At 44.6% G+C, this 19740-nt stretch overlaps 1 protein-coding gene across 2 annotated transcripts in view; it reads left to right on the top strand.

Moving 5' to 3' along the window:
• Window positions 1-19740, top strand: part of LOC133974938 (mediator of RNA polymerase II transcription subunit 13-like) — a 73421-nt gene that overhangs the window by 36485 nt on the left and 17196 nt on the right. For both annotated transcript variants that reach the window (XM_062412764.1, XM_062412763.1), the window contains exons 3-4: window positions 7373-7457; window positions 12266-12349. In XM_062412764.1, coding sequence (XP_062268748.1) covers window positions 7373-7457; window positions 12266-12349 — 169 coding nt within the window. The remainder of the gene's footprint in view (window positions 1-7372; window positions 7458-12265; window positions 12350-19740) is intronic.

The following is a 19740-nucleotide window of genomic DNA, read 5'->3' as shown; positions in this document are numbered from 1 at the left end:
AATACTAAGCTGGGATATGGCGCAGTTGCCTTTTGTGAGCTCGTGTTTATACAGATACATACACCCATGGCACAACACTCACACCCTTCTCTTCTCTCTCCGTCTGACTCACTCCCACAACTATGCAAGCAACTCCATCTCAGTCACCTAATTGATTCCAGATTTCCCCCTCATCCCTTCACTCTCTCTGAACCTCCTCCTCCTCCTCCTCCCCGCTGTCACTGCTGCCCCTCGTTCTGTCCACCTCTCTTGGCTTCCTGGGTCTCAGTGCCTGCCATGTGTGCGTTCAGCTTGTTTGACATTACATATATGTACTCAGTGTATGTTTGTTAGACTGTATGGCTAATGGGCACAGAACAGCAAGATGGTTTCTGGTTTGAATCCCAGATTGTCCCGGGGCCTTTCTGTGTGGTGTTTGGTTTTGTGTAGGTTTGAGCCCTGCGATGCGTTGGCGACCCGTCCAGGGTGAACCGTGCCTCTTGCTCGATGCCAGCTGTAGGATTGGCTTCAGCCCGCCGTGACTCTTAAAAGGATAAGCAGTACAGAAGGACAGCCAGAGAGACTCTAAGAATTTGAAAAGCACACTGCCAGAATTCGTGGATTTAACCAGAAGTTGTAAATCTAACCTGACATTTACAGAAAACACTAAAATATGTATCTTCCTGTTCAAAAGCCAGCAGAGGTGCCGGTTCACTGCCGTCCGAATTCTTAAATTGTGACTACAAGCGCGACAGACACACACTGATGTGTTGAGTTAAGGGGTGTTGATAAAAGTTTTGGGAGAGTAGATAGAGATGAGGTAAGAAAGTGTGTCCTTGTCATTGTTTTGGTGCAAAATGAAAATGTTGAGGCTGGAATCAGAACCTGTTACATGTCATGCATTGTGTTTCATGCAAGTATAACCTCTGTATGTTTAATCCAGCATACAATACAAATCACATGCATTCACAAAACGCTGGATCGGAGGCCATGTCCTCCTTTTACCATCAGTGCCAGCTGTTTAATTGACCTCGCCTGGTCCTGTAAATTGCTCTCGAGTGTGAGGTTATTCTTCCTCGCCTGCCAGCTTGATGCTCTTGTGACTCAAACCAGAGAAAAAACACAGGAGCAATAACAGACCACCTGGGTCTGCACAGAGCGGCTGCTTTCCTCGATGTAGCACACAGACAAAATGGTGCTCAGATTTTCTTTCTGCTCTCGCTCCACAGTCTTCCTCCTAAGCCAGAGAGAGTGGGCTCGAGCAAAGAATTAGCTGCTGTTACAGAGCACAAAACTCTCCACAGTTATAATAGATACCCATGTGTCTGTGATCAGGACAAATTGACAAAGCTGAACAAATTTGACAGGTGCACATAAAAGCCTGTATTATCTTTTAATCTTTTGAGACTGATGGATGGAGAATGTTTCTAAATTCCATGGAAATGTACATCTGATGTCAAACAAGCTTCTTCTTCAACACCGAGGTTGGAAGTGTCCGTATTCTGATATGGTAGCAAACACAGAGATTAATCCTTGCTTCACCCCAGAAGATAACAATCTGAGATGTTACAGTTTGGATTGTGTCACCAATGACCGGCTGAGACATCGGAAAAGTCCCGAACTGGATCGACTGTGCTATGATGTAACCCATCGGCTGCATGGAGCACAGGTCAGGGTCCTCCCCTGAAGGTGTCTCTGAGCATCTCAGTCTCTGATAGAGCGATATTCTGCAGAGTTCTGTCTCCCTCTCACTGCAGGTTGCTGTTTTCAGCTTCATTAGCCATCGACTTTAATCCCACTTTAGGAATGTGATTGGATTATAGAGCAGGCAGCGGAGCATGTCCCCACCAACTTGAGGCATCTTCATTAAGTGCAGGCTTATGAAGATAGGACGGCCCCAGCGTCTAGACATCTGTGGTAGGGCCGAAAAGAGCTGGAAAGTGGTAAATTAGTAAAAGTTTGAAAAAGTAAAGGAAAGTGGACAGAGCGTCGTCGTCCAGATGTGAGGAAATAAGATTAAAGCTGTTTTCAGATTAGTCTGGATATTTCCCTGAATTTTGTAACATTTTCAGGCAAAATAGTTGAGCGCGCCCATCTGAGAATACACCATTAAAATGTGTGACTCATAGCGGGTGAGTGGGCGCGTTTCTAGCACAGTTTTCTTGAGTCTTAAAACTTTAAGTGAGGGACTATAACCAAATTAAAATAAACATATAGCAAAGCTTTGACCTTTTTGTTGAAAAATATTCAACAGCCAAACTCAAAACATTATGTTTTACAAACCTACAAATGAATCGACATGTTCATATTTACCTGCCACACCTCAAACTGGAGCTCATGCGGAAGCAGGTTTTTCCAGTGGACATGGAAGTAAAGTTCCTGAATAACAACTCCTGGAAAAGTTCTTCTAATATCCTTCTAGAAAAACTTCCCACACTGGTAAATGAGTCGTACTGACAAGCTGTTCCTCTTCTTTCCATGAATGAACTTCTACTGTACCTGTCTTCTGCTCAGTGCCAGCATATTACTGCCGTATTAACAGCCAGCATGAAGACAATGAACCGCTGTTATTGTTTACGCAAAGATTTCTAAATAGCTCCTTCTGGGCTTTGTGTGTCTCCCTCTACACGAATAACGGTATAACTTTATGATACTGTAATGTTTGTGTGAGTGTTAAATGAGAAATTGGCCCTGCTTGCTTATTTCAGCAAACTGCTTCACATCCTATCTCAGTGGGAATTTCCCCCCATTTGTTTTTGGAAAATACAACGGAGTGTAGAGGAGCAAGAAACAAGAACAGAGGAGGGAGTGGATAACTGTCTAAACGTGACAATCAATTAATTACTTTAAAAACAAAACCCAAATTGTAGCACTAAGGCAAAAATAATATACAGCCTGTGCAGGGTTGGATCGCATTCTTATATCAGTGTCAACTATCACTTTTCTTTGCTCGCTGTCCAGCCTGTTCTCTGCTTTTACTGTTTTCTCATTTGACATCTTCAGATCTCATTCAGCGTTCACGAGTCGCTAACGCTCGCGCCACGACAGGTGGAGCCGTTTAAAACGCAACGAGAGCTTTACCCGACACTAACACGATTATACACGTGTCATTTACATGTGTAGTTTCTCATCAGAGCACATATCTGACATTATCCACATGGATGATCACGTTGTCTGCGCTGAGGAAGGATCAAGTTCCCTCGCCCCAATTCTTATTTCATTGTCGTACCCCACATGTTCATGTTCCTGAAGAATAAACAAATGCTAGAGCTTAGATTTAAATAATTAATTACTATTTAATTATGAAATTCTGAAGGCAAGAAAATGGCACTAACTCTCATATCCACAGACACACAAAAACAATAGAGACGCATCATCACCATCGTCAATATTATTCCTCATTTCTCCTCCCTTTATTTCTCTTTCACTTTCTGTCCATTTGCGCAGCCTTGTAATCATTCTCTCTTATCGGTAAAGCACATATAGTAAGTTATGTTTACACACAGGCACACACACACACACAAACACACACACACACATATGCAGCAGAGACCCACTTCTGCTCAGACATGCAGCAGGGCAGCTAATTAGTAAAGTGGCGCTGGGGTTTTGTGTGAAATCACATACACACAATGTTACATGCACACAAACTGCCCAGTGAGAGTCCACAGCCCGCACAGTCCAGAGACACCACTGGACGCCAAGTCTGCTGGTGCTATTGATCCAGGACACATGAACAAATGAGAGGGAGACAGAGGTAGAGAGGGGGGAAGAAGGAAGGAAAAGAAGGAAGGAAGGAAATGTGTGGAGAAGTGTCATCGTGTGCGAGACAGTGTTGTCACACCTCAACTCCCGCCTCCTCTCCCTCTCAGATCAATACCATCTTTGTGTTTGTTAGCACAGCATTGTAGTTGTGAGTGGTCACTCCCCCTAGCGGTGCGAGACCGGCACGGGGGAGAAAGAGGCGGGAGACGTGCTCAGAGAAGATGAGAGACGGAGAGAAACAGGCAGCTAGAGATGGAGAGACGGGGTTTGGATACAGAGGACTGGAAGGAGAGGTGGAAGCTGCAGAGAGAGGAGTGGTGGAGGCGACCCAGTTCCATCACTGCCTGTTTGTGTTTGGGGTGGCGCTGCAGTTAAGAGCATTGTGGCACGGGGATGGGGGGGGGGGGGGGGGGGGTTGTGTGGAATAAACATGAATTTGTCAGGACGTTACCTCACCGCGCACACACACACTCACACACAACCGCACACACGTACAGTACGCAGGCAGACGCATGCAAAGTCGGGCACAGGGGTTGCATGTGCACTGGGGCACTTTGGAAGCCACTTCTCACACACACTGCATAAATGAACATGGACGCATAAGTACACGGGTCGTTTGGTCATGATGCTGATCATTTAAATCCCTGATCTTTCTGTGACAGTGAGGGGAAAACAAATCCATGTACACACCACAAATACACTGTACTCATGCACATCTGTACATTTTTGTGTGATCATTTGGATTTAATTCTAACAAAAATGATTATAAAAAACTACTGCAACATGTATTTCCCTGCGTTTGTATGTCAGTTTTTGTAGGAGGGCGGTACATGACCCGAGAAAGAACCTATTTATTCTTGTGGGATCCAGGATTTTTTCTCCCCCTTCTTTAATATTGCAATATAGGGAGTTTAATAACATTTTCATTGATTTTTTTTTTTTTTTAAGAATGATTAATATATCATGCTGAAAAAACTCAGGCATGATATTTATGAGTGTGTGAAATTTTGTGCACATCCAAATAAATATTTGGATCTAGTTAATTTAATTGTGGTTTCATAGTGAGCCTCGGAGGAGGGACGCGCTGTCTGAGTGAGTCTGCTTTTCGAATAGGATGATTAGCAATCAAAAGTATATTAAATATCTTTGCGTTTTAAAGAAGATTCACATGATAAATACCTTTTTTTTTTAAAGCGGTTTTTCAAACATTTTACAGACTAATTATCAATAATCAATATAACTTAAAAAAAATGTAACTTGCATAATCTGGAGTTTAATCCATTTTTCTTTCATTGGAATCAATCATTACATTTGTGTTTACGTGGGACAGAAAATCGTGATATAAACAACTTTTAAATGTATCTGCATCATCTGAAAAAAAAAGGACGTCTGGATGTTTATCAGTGGTTCTCAGTAAAAACACAGAAATGATGAGCCTTCAGTTTAATCTAATTGAGAGTGAGGTTGACTACATGCACTTCTTTCACAGTCTTTCAGGCATGATGCAGTTCCCTGTAGCTCAGGCTGTGATGAACGATGGATCGCGACGCTTTAAAGCCCTATTGCACTTAGCTGTGCATTTAGTGTCTGCAGCACGCTTCTCCCCTGGGCCATCTGTGTTCCTCCTCTGATTAACAGCCAGCAAAAAAACTCAAATCCTGTTGGTCGCTGACTGACTGTCGGTGAATTGACAGTTTCACGGCGTTTCCTCCGAGTACATGCCTCTCACATCCCAGTTTTTAATATATCAGATCATAGTGGATCTCAAACTCCCTTTCCTGTATTTATAATGTATGTGTAGCTCGTGTGGACGCTCGACCTTGTTTGCCTGCAGAAGTGATTTGTCACACCTCGGGTTGATATGGTGCAGTGAGCTGGCTCTTTGACAACTACAGTATAAACAGCAGCCTCTCATGTGGATTGCGTGTTTCCAGCATGCATGTTTGTGCTGCCGCCGCTGTTAGGATGTGTGGAACATGTTACTCTTCCTCTTTCAGGGGCTTTAAAAAGATCAGAGGTGGAAGTCTTTTTTCTTAGTATCTTTATCAGCGGGCTTGCGGTTCCGTTTTGTCAACTTTTGGATGGGAGGCGCTGGGAGGACGTGAGGTTTGGGGAGTGGGACACAGTTTCTGAGTAGGGGGGGGGGGGGGTCAGGAGCCTGCTGTGGGAGCTGGTCATGACAAGTAAATGAAGATGAGTGGCGGAGGAATGGCAGAGTTGGGGAGAAAGGAGAAAAGTTTGGGGGGATTTTTAAGAGCGGGGGAGAGTGAGAGAGGTAGAGAGACGGCGAGAGCTAATGAGCTGGATTTGCTGGCGACTTGGCATTCTGCTCGTGGTGCCTGCTCTATCTCTCTCCTCTGTGGAGGAGCTGGCTCGAGCGAGCTTCCTGTCTGAGCCCTGAAGCAGGAGTAAATGAGGGGTGGGGGGGCGGGTGGCGTCGGCGGTGGTGGTGGTGGTGGTGGTGGAGGGGCGTTGGAAGCAATAGAACAGAGGAAGGAGGAGAAGGAGGAGGGAGAGGGGCGGGAGGGACCAGTGTTGAAATTGAATGCCAGGGCGCCATGTTCTCACCGCCAGCGTTTCCATGGTTACAGGGGTAATTCTGGCGAGTAAGGAAATTTCATTCACTGTGGTATGAGGAGGAAGAAGGGAAAAAAAAAGGAGGGAAATATCAACAAAGCAACCAAGGAGGAGAAAGGAATACACGGGCAGAACAGGGAGAGCAAAGAAAATCAGGAAATGAGAAATAAGAGAAGGAGGAGGAAAGAGAGAACCTCGTGTGCCACCCATCCCCCAGGCGATCTGCCACTGTCTCTCATTCTTTTTCTTGTGTATTTCTGTGATGCCTGGTTTGTTTGCCACCACCCTATAAGCAAACACCCACCCACAATCATCCAGTTCTCCCAGCAGCCCTGCAGGTATATGGCAAAGAACAAAGAGGAACACTGTTAACTGGCTGCTGTGTGTGTGTGTGTGTGTGTTCCTGCTTTTTGGGAGAAGGGCGACAGGAGGGGAGGGGGGGGGGGGTGTCTTGGTTTAAGGTTGCAGGGTAAAAGGCATGAGGAGAGTTGTTTGACACACATGTGAACTGGCTGCTGGTGCGTCAGAGGCTCGAACCAAAGTGCTGCTGATTTCTTAGATTTCAAACGCGTGGAAAAAAACAGTTGATCCGAAACTCTTGTTTGCATGTAGGGACCTGAGCACGCGAGCATGTGTGTCAGCCTGCACGGATACAGGCACACTTTCATTCTCCTCCTAACTGGGCTTGACAACTGCATGTGGTTTGACTGGGCTGTCGCTGCAGCCAACCTGACAGCTGTACAGTCAGGCATCCTCTGCACACACACACACACACACACACACACATACACTGACAGGCAGCAAGCACGCACACAAACACACACACACACGTGCACACCATACTTCAAGGGTAATATCTGATGTGATGTGCAGGTTTTCTCATCAGCACATGTTTTTACCGAGTGAGCTATAAACACACGCTGCTGAATTATGTGCTGCTTATTGCCTTCAAGCATGTGAATGTAGATGTCTGCCCGTCACTTAATTCGTATGTTAAATAACATATTCAGATTCATAATTTGATGGTTGTGTTTTTATCCCTGTGTTTCAGTGGCAGAGGAGGGACTGTGGGAGTGCGGACTGTCCTACGAGTGCAGGACTCTCCTGTTCAAGGCCATTCACAACCTGCTGGAAAGGTAAAACCATCATCGACTTCCAGAGGCACTTCATCATGACACACACAGAATATGAAAACATGTTACATAACAGGAACAGTCACATTGTAATGTCATACATTTTTAATGAGGAATATCATGCAGAGGCATTTTTTTGTTTTTCCCCAGTTCAACTTGGAATGTAACAGAAAACATTGACTTAAGACCTGTTGAGAACTGCTGTTTTTTTAAGGTTCTTTTCCTTTAAGGCTGCTTTATGCATCTACACCTGCAATGACAATATTAGTGTTATGGCACAAGGTCAAACATTTATTATAACAAGGTATTTTCTGATATTTTCCACTTTAGCTGGTCACTGAGAAATAATGCTACTGTTAGAGCATTGGATATATAATGTTTTACATTGTATCTTGATATCTTTGAATGTCATAATAACGTGAAACCATTGCATTATATCATTGTACACCAATAATACAATAATAATTACAACTACAACAACATGAGCCTTTCATAGACATATTGGCATCTACATCTGCCAGAAGGAAAAAAGGATCTGCATTACTATTTACATTTCACTAGCTATTTATAATAAAGTTCATGGTTAAATTGTGAAATATCAAACCTTAATTACATTTCTTTGTCATAAAGGTTTTAAATGTATACATCAGCTGACATATGCGCTCTGTTGTATTTACAGTGTTGAGATCGTGATTAGACTGTTTAGCAGATAAGACAGACTTCGGTTAAAACGTCCCCACATGCATTGACCAGAATACTGTATTAGAGTAGAGTATACTACAGTACTAGAACTCTCGAACATTTAACCGTCCTCAAAACGTTAAATATAATCTTTCTCTTATAAAAAAAAGTCACAAGAAAGATACGTGATACAACACTTGATTCAGCAAACAAAACAACTTAAGGTCTTATTGATAGGCAGCTGCAGTTCCTTCCAGAAGCTTCACCTTAATGAAATTATAACCTGAGCACTGAATCACTTGCTCAAGTACCCAAAGCTCTCCTTTCTGAGTCAGAGCCATCTGTTAAATGAAGCAGCACATATTTGCTCTCTATTAAGTTAAGCATCAGTGATCATCATAGGGGGCAGGTTGAATTAACCTTGAAGCTAACTCCTTTTATAACTCACTATTTCAACACAGCGGGGATCACTTCCACTTCCTCTGTCATAGGGTACAGGGGAAACTGACCTCTGTGTCGGGCCGCTTGTATTTTTCCTATCATTGTTCAGAACCGCTTCAGATGCTAATGACAAGTAAAGCTGTTGTGAATGTTTAATGGTGTGTGTAGCAATTGCTGCATAGTGGAGCTTTTAGGAACTTTACCGTGGCTCTGATCTCGGACATGCACTGAGCTCTGTATTTTCTCTGAATGAGGTGCATGCGTGAACTCAACTGTAAGAATATGACACTCTGCAGTCTCTGTGGACTTTCTCTGCCTGGCCTCCTAGTGTAATGTCTGTGGAAATCCAGGATAACTAGATGAGTGAACACACTAGGGGATTCCCCCCCCCCCCCCCCCCCCCCCCGCTGGATTCCCTGTGACTGTCTACTGCACTCGGCTGCTCCACCTCTTGCCTGAGACAAGTTCTTTGTAAATCTCATGATAAAAGTAGAAGTTTCAGAGCGATAGAGAGAGAGAGAGAGAGAGAGATCACATGTGAAGTGAGCAGCCGTGGTTTAGAGAAGGAAGCGATACTATGATAAGAACGTACCAAAGATGGGAGAGCTGGAGGCTGAGTGAGTTGGATAGCTGGCTGCAGTCTGGCTGAGTGGAGAGGAGGCCGTTAAATCATTTTGTAATTCCTTGACCGGAGTCGGAGGATCTAGCGGGGAGTTCTCTGGCACCTGCACACAGAGACGAGGGCATTGACCGCTGAGTCTTGTCGGTGAAGGGAGGCAGAAGTCAGAGAGAGAGAGTCAACATTTCTTTTCTGCATCTCTTTCTGCTCAATTTGTCTTAAGAGAGATACTAAAACTTACTACACTCAATATAAAATACATCTAACTGTTTCTATACAGGGCGGCCTGGTGTTAGCAGTGTTGCCTTACTGACTGTCACCCTTCTTTAACCCTACTATCAACCTACTGCCCCTCTTCTGTCTCCCTACTATCTCTCTATAATGTCTCCCTACTGTCTCCCTACTGTCTCCCTACTGTCTCCCTACTGTCTCCCTACTGTCTCTATACTGTCTCCCTACTGTCTCTCTACTGTCTCTCTATAATGTCTCCCTACTGTCTCCCTACTGTCTCCCTACTGTCTCTATACTGTCTCCCTACTGTCTCTCTACTGTCTCTCTATAATGTCTCCTACTGTCTCTATACTGTCTCCCTACTGTCTCCCTACTGTCTCTCTATAATGTCTCCCTACTGTCTCCCTACTGTCTCCCTACGGTCTCTCTATACTGTCTCCTACTGTCTCCCTACTGTCTCCCTACTGTCTCCCTACTGTCTCTATACTGTCTCCCTACTGTCTCCCTACTGTCTCCCTACTGTCTCTCTACTGTCTCTCTATAATGTCTCCTACTGTCTCTATACTGTCTCCCTACTGTCTCTATACTGTCACCCTACTGTCTCTCTACTGTCTCTCTATAATGTCTCCCTACTGTCTCTCTACTGTCTCTCTACTGTCTCTCTACTGTCTCCCTACTGTCTCTATACTGTCTCCCTACTGTCTCCCTACTGTCTCTCTACTGTCTCTCTACTGTCTCTCTACTGTCTCCCTACTGTCTCTATACTGTCTCCCTACTGTCTCCCTACTGTCTCTCTACTGTCTCTATACTGTCTCCCTACTGTCTCTCTACTGTCTCTATACTGTCTCCCTACTGTCTCCCTACTGTCTCTCTACTGTCTCTCTATAATGTCTCCTACTGTCTCTCTACTGTCTCCCTACTGTCTCTATACTGTCTCCCTACTGTCTCCCTACTGTCTCTCTACTGTCTCCCTACTGTCTCCCTACTGTCTCTCTACTGTCTCTCTACTGTCTCTCTATAATGTCTCCCTACTGTCTCTCTACTGTCTCTCTACTGTCTCTCTACTGTCTCTCTACTGTCTCCCTACTGTCTCCCTACTGTCTCTATACTGTCTCCCTACTGTCTCCCTACTGTCTCCCTACTGTCTCTCTACTGTCTCTCTATAATGTCTCCTACTGTCTCTATACTGTCTCCCTACTGTCTCTATACTGTCACCCTACTGTCTCTCTACTGTCTCTCTATAATGTCTCCCTACTGTCTCTCTACTGTCTCTCTACTGTCTCTCTACTGTCTCCCTACTGTCTCTATACTGTCTCCCTACTGTCTCCCTACTGTCTCTCTACTGTCTCTCTACTGTCTCTCTACTGTCTCCCTACTGTCTCTATACTGTCTCCCTACTGTCTCCCTACTGTCTCTCTACTGTCTCTATACTGTCTCCCTACTGTCTCTCTACTGTCTCTCTATAATGTCTCCCTACTGTCTCCCTACTGTCTCCCTACTGTCTCTATACTGTCTCCCTACTGTCTCCCTACTGTCTCTCTACTGTCTCTCTATAATGTCTCCTACTGTCTCTCTACTGTCTCCCTACTGTCTCTATACTGTCTCCCTACTGTCTCCCTACTGTCTCTCTACTGTCTCTCTACTGTCTCCCTACTGTCTCTCTACTGTCTCTCTACTGTCTCTATACTGTCTCCCTACTGTCTCCCTACTGTCTCTCTACTGTCTCTCTACTGTCTCCCTACTGTCTCTCTACTGTCTCTCTACTGTCTCTCTATAATGTCTCCCTACTGTCTCTCTACTGTCTCTCTACTGTCTCCCTACTGTCTCCCTACTGTCTCTCTACTGTCTCTCTACTGTCTCTCTATAATGTCTCCCTACTGTCTCTCTACTGTCTCTCTACTGTCTCTCTACTGTCTCTCTACTGTCTCCCTACTGTCTCTATACTGTCTCCCTACTGTCTCCCTACTGTCTCCCTACTGTCAACCTACTGTCTCCCTACTGTCTCTCTACTGTCTCCCCCTATGGTCAACCTGCTGTCTCTCTACTGTCTCTCTACTGTCTCTCTACTGTCTCCCTATACTGTCTATCTACTGTATCTCTACTGTCGCCCTACTGTCGCCCCATTGGTGTCCCACTGTCGTCCTACTGTCACCCTACTGTCTCCCTACTGTCTCCCTACTGTCTCCCTACTGTCTCTCTACTGTCTCTCTACTGTCACCCTACTGTCTCCCTACTGTCTCTCTACTGTCACCCTACTGTCTCCCTACTGTCTCCCTACTGTCTCTCTACTGTCACCCTACTGTCTCCCTACTGTCTCCCTACTGTCTCCCTACTGTCACCCTACTGTCTCCCTACTGTCTACCTACTGTCGCCCCACTGTCGCCCCAGTGTCGTCCAACTATCACCCTTCTGTCAGCCTGCTGTGGTCCTACACCCAGGAGGTTTCAAGGGCTTTTCTGTTTGGTGTTTTCATGTTTTCCAACATGTCTGCGTGGGTTTTTCTCTGATACTCTGGATTCCTCCCACAGTCCAAAGACATGCAGATTGCAGTAAGAGACCTTAGACTGTGCATAGGTGTGAATGTGAGTGTGAGTGGTTTGTTTTTCCCTGTAGGCTTCAGACATCATCAGTGAGTTGAGTGAGAACCTCTTCGTGGGAATTGCTACCTGTTGCATTACTGAAGTTTTAATTCTGTCAGGCTCCTGTACTGTGTTGAACTCTCCTCCTGTGAGCGAACGACTAAATGAGATGCACAGAGAGAGATTAAATCATTTCCTGTCTGTATTTGTTTTTTTATTTGACTGATTTTCTTTCTCCCCCGTTCTCTTCGCTGCTGCAGGTGTTTGATGGATAAAGGATTTGTGCGACTCGGGAAGTGGTTCTTCAAGCCACACGACCTGGAAGAGAAGACTCTGGGCAACAGGTGAGTGAGCGTTCAGATGACCCCCCTCCCCAGACACACACACCGACACACACACCCACACAAGATGTTGTCAGCTGTTTAAATGTTGTGGCTGATCGGCAAACACGTGTGTGACCCTGTGTGTGAAAGAGTGACGCCGCTCGGCAGTGTCTCTCCTTGATGTTCCAGTGGCTGGCTCATGGTATGAGACCATTAAAAAGCCGGACAGTGAGCGGTGGTGAGAGGTGAGAGATGAGCTGAGTCGAGCTCTCACCACTCACTCTCACTGGCTCTCTCTCTCTCTCTCTCTCTCTGAGGGGAGGGCGGCTGTTTGTGTCGGTGTCACGCTGTGTAACTGTGGAGGCGGTGTGGGAGAGCCTGAAACTGAGTAAATAGGAGGGGTGGGTGTGATGACAGTAGCTCAACTTGTTGCTCCAGCCATTACAGCCCCGTCACACAGCTCAGCCCGTCCCGCTCCTCCTTCTCCTGCAGGTGACGACGCAGCGGCAGTCACGTCTCGATCCCCAAATGCTAAGTATTCAAAAAGAAATAGGAAACCACTCACGGCGGCTGTCAAGTGGCTCATTTTCGGAATCTGTTTCAATATTGCTTAGAGGCAGCAAACAGAAAGATCTACCATTTATTTATATTTGTGTTGCAGCTTTTGAACTGTGAAAGCTGTAAATTGCATTGTCATTCAAATGTGGAGGGAATTAGACGGCGAGCAGGAAACTCTGGCTGCAGAAAGTTGCTGATGCAAGTGCAGTGTGCTGTGCTCAGGTTCAGCTGCTCCAAGCAGGTGGAAGTCCCTCAGTGAGGTGCCACAGCGTGTGTCGCTGGTATTGCATTCTTAATAGTGTTCTGACAAGAAAAATAATATAGCTATTTCTTTTTCGTCCCTAAAAGCATTTTAATATGAAATATACTGTTCTTACTGGTAATATATTAGAGGAGAAAGAATAATGCTGGTGGCTTCTTAAAGGGTGAAATTTATCTTTTAATATGTGTACAAAAATACTATCACACTGTAGACGTTCATCTTTCTCTGTGTCTTGTTTATCTTCTTTACACACTTTTTTTCTTTATCCATTATTACCTGTGTCAGGATTTATGAATAAGAATAAGAGAATGCGGTTAAAGTGTGTAATAGAAATGGGAAAGTGATTGATATAAATGATGATGAATGTTATATGTGTGAGTAATGTCTTATAATCAGAGTAGACAGGCTATACATACTAATACTTAGTGTTTTTAACTTATTTCCCGGTATCCAATATTTAGCATGAGACAGGTATAAAACTAGGTTCACTTAAGTATGGATGATGATGGACTTGAGTTTCTGGAGTGAGCGAGAGCTCAGTGGTGCAGAACAGGAACTGTAGAGCAACAGGAACAATCCAGTGGTGGTATTGTTGTGTGTTGGGGGAAGATGACAGGACCCTTCTGAGACACTGTTGTAGACAGAGTTAACTTGTGTTCAAAGACGAGTTACATGGCACATGCCAGTAGTACCTCCGTTCTTTTCTTAACCACTGCTGCTGTATAGGATGCGTTCTTTGTACCAAAGGTAAATGGTCTGTATTTCTTTAGCAGCTTTTCAAATCTTGAAGTATATAAGTATAGTTCTGCCACTTGCGCATTCTTACAGTTGGGGTTCAGTGTCCTCTAGGGGACTGAGACTGACCCACTGGTTAGTGGACGACCCTCTCGACCTTCCTGAGTCACAGCTGCTCTGTGCAAACCTGTATATACAGTATGGAAAGACCAACATGTACAATTAAACTAATTATTATCCTTCTGCGTTTTATTTTAGAGGTTGTGACACTTTTACAGATTGTCTGTGCATTTATCCTGTGAAGGCTGCACATTAATTAGCCCATTTGAAATGCCATGATTTTACTTTAATGAGCATAATGAAATAAATAAATGCAAAATACGACCAAGTAAATAATGAAACGTTACAAGTTGCTGGGAGCGCTGATTTCAAAATTGAAGAGAGCCATTGAAGAAGAAGAAATTCAGGACTAAGATGTGTGTGTCTGTACATGCATACAGACATATGTTCAGTGCAGAGAGAATTACACCCAGTGTGTGAGTGTGTGCAGTGATTCTTTCGTACATTTTCTTATCATTTAGTCTGCTCCATGAATATGTTGTCAGCTGGTACGCCCCCTGCTGTGCCAATCCTGACTTGAACTGTCTGTGAATTATTGAACATCCTGGAAGGAAAGACGGAGGAGGAGGAAGAGAAACAGGGAGAAATATGAACACGCAGACAGTCGCGAATCAAAATCGTATGTAGATGCTGCACAGCTCATATTGTATTTTTTTTTTTCATGCTTACCCTCTGCAGCTGTTGCCTGTGTCACGGTGTGTGAGTGAAGCATGAGTATCTTTTCGCATTTCTCCACTATACTGGCTTCCAGCACATGTGCCAACAGCAGTCGTAAAGACTCACACACGCTTGCTACACACACACACACACACACACACACACACTCAGTCCCTTGTTCCCAGAATAGCAGTGCTGCCTCACAATTGACAGTGAGAGACCCCAGCACCCCTGCAGATCCCTGGCCATCAGTGTTTTCCTGCCACGAGGGAATCATTGCTCAGTTGGACATACACTGACCTCCTGCCTCAGCTGTAGCCAGCTCCTTTGTCTTCTTCTTCACTCCCCACACCTTGCCTTTTATCCCCAACAGGGGGTGCTTCGGCACTTACGTCCATGCCATGCCCCCCCCCCCCCCCCCCCCCCCCCCGCCCGTGCCAATTCCTGAATTCCTGCTCCTTGGCACCGCTGCCTTTGTCAGGCTTATCTGGTGTTTATCTTGTATGTGTTCCCCGGGCACGGCGAGGATTGGCACATCCAGGAGAAGATTCCCAAACCAACCCCCCCACCACCACCACCACCACCACCACCACCACCACCTCCACTCAGCTCACCCCCCTCCCCCCTCCCCCCTCCCCTCTCGTCATCCCTCCTCATTCCCCCCATCCCTCCTCATCCCTCCTCTCCCGCTCTCTTTGTGTCTGAATGGGAGGAAAGCACTCTGGGTTGGTAACGGATTGCATCAGACACTGATGTGAGCGAGAGAGGGAGAGTTGCAGGGACGCAGAGAGAGTGTCTGTGTGAGAGAGAGGAAGAGCAGCGAGGGGGGGGGGTGGCTGTGCGTGTGTGTGTGGTAGGGAGGTGGGGATCAGAGGAGGCAGGGGGTCATAAATTAATCATTGCTATAGACGGGTGAATGGATGTATTAGTCTGTCTCTCTCATTAGTTCAGTCAGGTCTATGCATGCCAAGTACTGTACACTGTATATTTGTTTGTCGAGGTGCTCTCATCTGCATTCACACCCATATGCATAAATAATGTTCATATTTTGCAGCGTAACAGAGTTCTCCTCTGGTGCTTGACCATGAAACAAAAACAAGCTGCGCTGCCTGTTTAAATACTTTCCAAATCTGAGAAATGCTTACTTGACCCGAGTGAATAGATTTTTTTAATGCACTTCAAGTTGTCCCCTCTCTTCTCCTCTCAGGGACACTGAGATATTAGCCATCGCCTAGGCAACAGACATTCTGTGTTAGGTCAAATGAAGAAGGTCATAGCATCACCAGAAATAAAAACCACTGTAGTAACAAAAAAAGTAGGAAAAGCATTCCCATCCTACTTCACGACTCCTCTTAAACATTGTTTGTTTTTATTTGTTTTCACCATATAAGTGTCACGTTAAGAGGAAGGGTGCAGCAGAGCAACATTTAATCATGAACATGAGGTTGAAACTAATTAAACACAACTGTGAGAAGAAAACAAATATATACGCATCATTTTTTGTTATTTACTCTTTGGGCCTTCAGGGCTTCGAAAAACTCTCAACTCCCACTTGTGATGAATGAAAGTGAAACACCCAGAATCCCAGCTCATTCAGACTTTGTTCCTCATTTGCATTCAAGCAATATGCATTGTGTGAAAGAGGAAAATGTTCAGTTTATGGTCCAAAGCTTTAGACCCATCACAATTCTAGAACATTAAACTGTAAAATCAACTGAACAATCCTTTTAATCAGATAGAAAACAGATTTCTCTTTATTAAGTGTCCAGCTGATTATTTGACTGGTTGTAAAAGTGACCAACAAGAAAAATGTCTCAATGGTGACAGCTTTGGCACGGGTTGGCCGACCAGGTTGAGAAGGTTAATTGAGTTATACTGAGTGATGAATGGTGAGTGTTAGGTGTTTGAATTCAGGATTCAGAATAGAGAGAATTTTTATAGTGATTTGAATGAGGATTTCCTCATAAGATTAGTTCTTCACTCTGGACTTCCTGACCATCATTAAGTAGAAGACATCCCATTGATTCATGGAAGTCTTTATAATTCGGCAAAGTGGTTGAGCTCACTTATGGAAATCAATCAGTTAGTCAATTGAATGCAACTGACAGCTCCTGCTTTCAGTGTATCTTCTCTTTCAACACCATCAGCTGGAAACTTGTTTTTCAGTTTTATTCTTTAACTCCTTTTTTGTCCCCGTTGTGTCGGTTCCCTTACATTTAACAGGGAATTCATTTAATTACTCCTAAGCCTCACGACTGCACTGCTGCATATGCTGAAGTTTGCTGGCTACTATAATTAATGTGTCCAACTCAAAGCCGGTATCATATAAATGAGACTGAAATGTACAGCGTGTGTGTGTGCAGGAAACCTCATCATTACAGCACTTTAGCAGTCATTCACTATTTTTATAATTGTATGTGCTTCAGCTCATTAGCAGCAGAATGGCCTTTACAGAGAAGTCACTTGAAATGATACTGTATTTCTAAAGCAGTTTATAGGTCTACACAGTGGCTCATTGATTGAATACATGAACTGTGACAATATTAAAATACTTACAATAGAGAATAAGAAAAAATATACAAGTTCAGGTCAGCCACTTTAATGTAAACGCCTCCGTTAAGTATTTGATTTAATGGAATATTTCCATTTTCTCCTTTGAAACGTGTTGTTGAACGTGTGTGTCGAGCCTCCCTAGAGACAAAAGAGCACACGTGATACACTCTCACCCAGATTCTCAAGGTAGAAACACACACACACACACACACACACACACACAGCGAGGGAAGGAAGAGAAAAAACACATAGATCAATAGACACCGGGGTGATACATCACAGCAGTGGCCTCACCAAGAGATCCTCTTTTTTTTTTTAATTAGGGCCAGAGATATGAAGGTAGAAGCCCGAGGTAGCGTCGGGTGCTCTCCATGACGTTAGCGAGTTTTCCTCTTGGCAGCGTCTGTGCGGGAAGAACCCACTGACAAAGTATTCATAGTTCCTCTCTGTGATTTTTCAGCTCTAATCTAATTTTAACCGCGGCAGACTTTTATTCCTCTGTGGCGCTTGAGCCCGTACAGAGGGCAATGAGTGTGCACAGTGTGCGTCCCCCCGAGTGTGGCACCTTTTCATCGTGAATCCATATAGATAGCCGGATTGAGTCGTGTTTGAGCACAAACATTGTGATAGTAACACTGGCTAAAGCCGCCCAGTGGGGGCAACTGAATAATACATCAAGCTGACTGAATCCCCCTCATGCTCGTGTTAATAGTGGCGTGTGGCTGCGCGTTATGTATGCATGCAGAGGCATAAGCACACACCTGCATAAGCCTGAGTGTATTATGAATGTTGGGTAGGATTTTGTTTTTATGGAGTGAACTTATTGTGCCAGTGCACGGGGAAGAAGTGTATACATGCCGCTCACAAGAGCTTACAAGAGGATAAACAGCGTCTACATCTGTCCACACACACCGGAATAGCAGCTACGCTCTTGTGTCTCCGGGAGATGCGTTGAGATTGTGTAGGTTTAGGGTTAGAAGACGAGAGGCGATGAAGGATGAAGATAACTCATAATAGCGCCGCTGTGGTGACAGACAGAGAATTTAAGGTGCAACCTAAGCAGATTAATCCCCTTATCTGAGATAATCTAAGAATATGCTATCATGCCTGCTTAGCGCATGTGATGGTAGTTAATGATTTCTAAACACATTTTTCAGATTGTAATCTTTAGCTGCGTGTGACAGTGGAAACGGAAGCTTTTGTGTGTGTTTTAGTGTTTGTTCTTTTCCCTCTTCTTTTATGTAATCCTGCTTTATCTTTTTTTTTTTTTTCTCACTGGGTTTGACAAGAGAGCAGCCTGACAGGCAAGACAACCATTGTTATTTAGTGTGTGACACATGTGCGCGTTTGTTTGTGTGTGTGTGTGTGTGTGAAATCCATGGTGAATTTCAGACCTTAACCAGCTCTTCATGCTTGGTGGCTGGCAGCATGGTGATGGGGTGAAAAGACACATGAACCCAGCGCACAATGCATTTTACTGCAGTGGCATTTATGCATGCATATCCTGTATACATATGTATGTTCACGTGTTATTATAAGATACATATGTAAGTTAATGTGCATGCAGTGCCTTGCAGAGATATATACACTCACATGCACACGGTATTTGCACATTTGCTTACATGATACCCTAAATTTACTTGAATTTGTGCTGATAACTGTGTCGCACAGTACAAGCGTAGGCTGTTCTGTAAATATATAGCCAAATTAAATAGACACACACTCACAATCTCACACACACACACACATGCGCACACACACACCCAAGGGCAGCATGTGATGTCTCTGTGTTCTGTAGCTCTACATTCCCTGATTGATTTCACCATAAAATTGTGCTCAGTAGCCACCCATTAAAACTCTGATCTCATCGATATGTGTGCAGCAATTGCAGTGCGTGGCACTGAATTATTCAACTCCTCTTCTTTTCTCACACACATTTTGCTCTTTATACTGTATCCTTCTTTCCTTGTTCTCCTCATTTCCTCTCTAATCCTCTATTTCCCCTTTTTGTCTCTGTCTCATCCCAGCATTTCCTTCCTAACCTCTGCTACTCACTCTGTCTCCATCGCCGTCCTTTCTTACCATTCTCTCCTCCCTCCCTTCTTCCGCGTCTCACTCCCACTCTCACTCTCTCTTCTTTCTCTCAACCACCCCCCACTCTCCCCTTCCCTCTCTTCTTTCCTCTCTCTATCTCTCAACAGGACTGTCAGCCCTGAGGCGAGTCTCAGCCATCACTCCTCTTCATTTATTAATACCTGTACTCATACAGCCCATCACACACAGCTGCCTCACATCTCTGTCCGCTGTTCTCACACGCTTATACACACGCACACACACACACACACACACACACAAGCACAAGCACGTCCACTTGCCGACTGCACAAATGTCCCGGAGGATGCAAGAAGCCCAGTGTGTCCACACACTCACACCAGCTTACTGTGCAGGAAAATGCCCTTTGTAAAAGGACAGGGAGCATCAATCTCCCAGCTGCGTCAGCCTACAGTTTAATGCTCTTTTTCTACTT

The sequence above is a fragment of the Platichthys flesus genome, chromosome 19 (genome assembly GCF_949316205.1).
Source record: "Platichthys flesus chromosome 19, fPlaFle2.1, whole genome shotgun sequence".
NCBI classification, from domain to species: Eukaryota; Metazoa; Chordata; class Actinopteri; order Pleuronectiformes; family Pleuronectidae; genus Platichthys; species Platichthys flesus.
This window is presented reverse-complemented; position numbering and strand designations above follow the sequence as displayed.